This window comes from Trypanosoma rangeli, assembly GCF_003719475.1.
Source record: "Trypanosoma rangeli strain AM80 chromosome Unknown Tra_15.4_contig_00736, whole genome shotgun sequence".
Taxonomy (NCBI): domain Eukaryota; phylum Euglenozoa; class Kinetoplastea; order Trypanosomatida; family Trypanosomatidae; genus Trypanosoma; species Trypanosoma rangeli.
Genome location: NW_021706487.1, coordinates 1 through 4,459, shown reverse-complemented (window position 1 = coordinate 4,459; position 4,459 = coordinate 1). Strand labels below are relative to the sequence as shown.

The window sequence follows — 4,459 nt, the reverse complement described above, 5'->3', positions numbered from 1 at the left end:
CCGTGGCTGGCGCTTGGGCTGCGGCGCCACCTCCAGCCTCAGTTGTCTCCGTTCGCCGCCTTTCCGTCCCGCGTCTCTGCTGCGTGTGTGTTTCTGCGTGTGCCCTCTCTCATGCTTTGCTCTTCTCCCTCTTTGCGTTGCGTAGCTGCAGGCACACACACACACACGGCCACACTGCCCACGGTGCATTTACATACCGCAGGGCACGTGGATGATTCCTTCGTAGTTGGTGCTGGTGGTGCGGTGCGGGTGCCGCGTCATTCGATGGATGCGTGCCCACTTCCCGTGTGTGGGCGTGTGGCCGGCGGGGTGGGTGTTGTGTTTCTTTGCACCTCAGCGATTTGCAGCGCAAAATGCCACCGCGACGAGCCAGTCAATTTCACTGTGAGTGGGTAATATTTGCGTGTGACTACGCACACACAGAGCTGTGGGGATCCGGATGTAAAGTGCAATACGAGAAGAAGAGAGACACCTCGTCGCAGTTGTTGTGTGTGCCGTGCAATTTGCACGGTTTGCCTAGGGAGATCTAATTTGCCCTCGTTGTTTGTGTGGGAGGGTGCCGTGATGCATCACGCTTGCGTTGTGTGCGGGATTGGGGGTGCCTGTGCGTGTTTGTGTGTGTGTGTGAGGTGTGCGCCGCGTGCCGTGTGTGGGTGGCCTCTCTCTTTTTTTTGCGGCTGCGTGGAGTCGTGTCTCTGCCTGTTTTTTTAAAAAAAATAATTTCATTCTCCCTTTTGACTGCTGGTTGTTTGTATTGTGCTGCAGTTCAGCTCAAGTTAACCACTATGAAGGAAAACATGTCTGAGAGACGCGAGGGAGAATCTCACGCCACCGAGGAGCTCTCACGCAGCGCCGAAGGGTGGAAGGAGCACCGTAGCGGTCAAGGTAGACGCTTGCAAGCTCTATCGAGGATGCCCGTAATGTGCGGGTTGGCCAAATCAATATAATTTTGCTGAACGACTTCCTTTGGCAGTACGTTGGCCCCAACAGAGCGGTGGGTGAAGACCAAAATGTGGTGATGGAGGTGTTTGTGCAGCAGCCCGCAGAATACGTTACAGAGCAGAGGCGTCGTGAGGAAATCCTCGATTCCACCAGGGTATCAGTTTTTTGAAGATGCACGAGGGCTCACAGAGAAAGGTGTGTTTTTTATCAATCAATGGAAGGAATTTGGACAGAAGGATACGGTTCCCCTTCGTACAAAAGGCAGAGTCGAAGCAGCTCTTAAACGGGTAGAGGAGGAAGAAATAAGGCGGGCAATCGCTGCAACTGTGGTTTTGGATGAGAGGGCCTACCGGTCGGTGTTGAATGCAACGTGGGACTTACGTGGAGTCGGGCCACTTTGCGGAGCCGCTTGGGATGAGGGTGGTGGACGCCGCTTCCAGCAGGCCTCAGATATTGTGGAGTGAGAGTGGGGGTGAGGCGGACGTCACACCTAAGATTGAGGAGCGTGAAGAGGAGGAGATCCGTGGTGTGCGGCTGGAGTTTATTGTGCTTAGATCTGCGTTTGCGTGGCCGCGCAAATTTTTTTTTTGCCAGATTACGTGGATGCATTTGTGTGCAGGAAGGTGGTGCGTGTGTTGAGGAGGAGCGCGTGGTGAGGGATGCGTCAGCGGTGGTGGTGAGGCCCAATGCGGGGAGTGGAGGGGATGCAGAAAGCTGCAGGAATTTTCCCGTTTCAGTTGAGGTCAAAAAGAACATTGCGGAGGCGGGTGCTAATGGAGAACTTTAAAATGTCTCGCCTGCTGTCTGTTGTGGGAACGTGGAGTAGGTCTGCTGCTGATGATCTTGAGTGCTTGGGCTGCGTGGCGTTTCTGATTAGCGACGTCGCCGAAGCGGTTGCTCGCAAGGTGAATCACCTTCCCGCAGCGAGGGAGTAACGCGGGCCAGCGTGTTGGCGAACGGGCATGCGGTGGGCCGCTTTCCAAGCAGGCTGTACCTGCTCAAGTACATGGCAGGTGGAGATAATAGAAGGGTAATAATCCAGACCAAACTTTAAGCTGGCGTTCTGTATATGCCCAACAAGTGTTTTGTCACCGTGCTGGACGCGTTCTACGTGGCCGAGGTGCAACGAGCGCAAACTGCCAAGAAAAAAATAAATAAATTTGGGCAGTCCCGAAATGCTGGCACCGATGGGCACAGCGGTGCGGAGAGTGAAGTGACGTTCATTGGGCTGCAGGTGGCAAAACACAGCACCCACCACACCACTGCCGGTAAGGTGGCTGCGTTTCTGAATTACATGACGTGCAACTTCAAGGGCTGGGAGGCGCTGAGGGAAAAGATGAAGTGGGAGATCATTTACATTCAGCACGCTGAGAGCACGCCAATGACGGGAAGGCGGGATTGCCATGTCACGGAGGGAGAAAAGGAGGTGCCGAGACTTCAGGTTGCCAGAGACTTTTGGGAGAGAAAGGTGGAACAGTACCAGGTGCAGCTTGACACGGAGCTGGCTGTCCAGCTGGTTGTTGCTGGCAGCGCAGACCACTCAGGATAAGTGACGGGGGCGTGGGGTGTGTTTGGGACTCCTCCGCCCTGCTTGTGTGTTGAGTTACATGATGCTGTATGGGTTTGTGTCGTTTCAAGACATTCTTTTAGTGCGTTTCTTTCTTGGTGGGGAAGGAAGGGCGGCGGCATGGCTGGGAGTGGGGGAGAGGCGAGTTGTATTATTATTGTTGTGGTTGGTGTAGTGTGTGGAGTGGCGGCTTCCTCGTGTGTATTGCGTCGGGGGTGGGGTGCTTTGCTGAGAGAAGGCGGTGGGGGGAGTGTGCCACCCGCTGAGGCTGAGCAGACGACAGAAGGTTTTGTGTGGCTCCTCTGCTTGTTTTGCGGATGACTTGATTTTTAGCTTTCAGCGATGCCGCGTTGGGGAGCAGCGCGAGTGTTTTTTATTCTCAGTTCTTCCACGCCACACACACCCACTGCAACTGATGGTAATAATGACACCCTCCAATGCGGAAGGGAGTCGTGTGGTTGTGGGGCCCACCGAGCCAAACTGCGATTCCCCCATTGTGCATCCTTCGCTTTTTAGGAGTGGGAGCCATATGGCCTCATCTGGAGGCATATTTTATTATTATTATTATTTTGTTTCATGACATTTTCCGTGAGTCTTTTTGGTTGGTTCTTTGCGGCGGTGGGTGCCGTGGGGTTGATTGCCTTTTCGGGTGCTGGGAATTATTCTTTTCGTTGGGATTGGGCATGCAGCCGTGGTGCGGCGAGGGCGCATTTCACGGAGTGGTGAAGACGTCCCCCCGGTGGCATAGGGAGGTGTGACGGCGAGGTGTGTTTCTCGGCGCACCGATGGGTGAGAGAAACTGGCAGATGAAATAAAATAACAGCCGGCAACGAACATGGGAGGGGGTATGATGTGTATATATAATATATACACGTATTGGTGGAGCTGCGGGATTTCTGTTTGTCAAAGGAACTAGCGACGCGGCCTGTGGTCGCAATCATACGGGCAGGATCTCTCTGTCGGCAAGACACAGCCCCAACACAAGCGGCTGTCTGCAGCAGGCTGGCACCGGCGACGGTTGTGTGCGCTGCACGCAGGACCGTAAATGGGGCACCCCACCGAGGCCGCTGTATTGCCGCAGCGCGAGTAGCACCCTGCGCATGTGGGTTGGAAGTACGGGGTGCTGTGGGTGTTGACGGTGGAGGGCGGTTGGGCCGCAGGTTGCTGCGGCGGCGGTGGCACAATGAGGCAGTTCGGTGAGTGCACGACGAGGTGTATTTAATAAAATGGGGAAACTTTCGTTGACGAGTTGTCGAGAGGGAAATTATTGACGTGCGGCACGCTGCGAGTGCGCCAATCAACACACGTGGCGGGTGTGTGACGCCGTCGCGCCCTGAATACTGCTCAGCGTAAAGAGGAGGAGAACACGGTGCATTTTTGGGCCGGAAGGTGCGTCAGTGCCGGGTGGCGACGTCGTATGGAGGCGTACGTGCCGTGCGTGGTGGTTGAAGCGGTTTCTTGTTTTTCCCTGAGACTCTTTGAGGTGCTTCACTTCCACGAGCACCGCGGTGCGCCTGGGAGGCGGGCGATTGCATTTGGGTTTGTCGGTAGCGGTGCCGCTGCGAGAGTTTGTTTTTGTGACCGCAGAGGGAAGGCATCTGCTGCGTGTGTCTTGTCGTGGTGGTGCTGCGTGCCCCGTTTATTTTGTATTGCTTTTATTGTTCTTTCAATTTCATTTTTGACGTTGCGCCCCACTCCTCCTGCAGTGCGCTAAGGGAAGTGGCGGCGTTGGGGGTTTTGTGGGGGCCGTGATGGGAGATCCCGCCGGTATGCGCACTGCGTGTTGCCGCTGCAGGGTTTGAAGGGGCTGGGCGGGGGAGACGGTAAGCGAGGTGCTTATGAATTTGTTTTGTATTATTTTTGATTTCTGCGGGGCGTCCCACACTGCGGACTCTCCGTGCGGGTGCGGGTGGGTGTTTCTTCCGGCTGCGCACAACAGTCGCTGCTAAC

At 55.3% G+C, this 4,459-nt stretch overlaps 2 protein-coding genes and 1 pseudogene across 2 annotated transcripts, besides 3 other annotated features; all 3 read left to right on the top strand.

The window, feature by feature from the left end:
* On the top strand, window positions 1-396 carry TraAM80_09955 (uncharacterized protein; the record flags this gene model as incomplete). The annotated part of the gene is made up of 1 exon (XM_029386608.1): window positions 1-396. A coding segment is annotated over one exon (396 nt), but the record flags the coding sequence as incomplete, so codon positions are not given.
* A 185-nt stretch (window positions 397-581) lies between these two features.
* Window positions 582-656: a microsatellite.
* Window positions 657-797: 141 nt separating this feature from the next.
* On the top strand, window positions 798-1,516 carry TraAM80_09954 (hypothetical protein; annotated as a pseudogene).
* A 495-nt stretch (window positions 1,517-2,011) lies between these two features.
* Window positions 2,012-2,491, top strand: TraAM80_09953 (putative retrotransposon hot spot (RHS) protein; the record flags this gene model as incomplete). The annotated part of the gene is made up of 1 exon (XM_029386607.1): window positions 2,012-2,491. One exon carries the CDS (start codon window positions 2,012-2,014, stop codon window positions 2,489-2,491), a length of 480 nt encoding a protein of 159 aa, XP_029233531.1.
* Window positions 2,492-3,057: 566 nt separating this feature from the next.
* Window positions 3,058-3,078: a microsatellite.
* Window positions 3,079-4,108: 1,030 nt separating this feature from the next.
* Window positions 4,109-4,143: a microsatellite.
* Window positions 4,144-4,459: the final 316 nt, after the last annotated feature.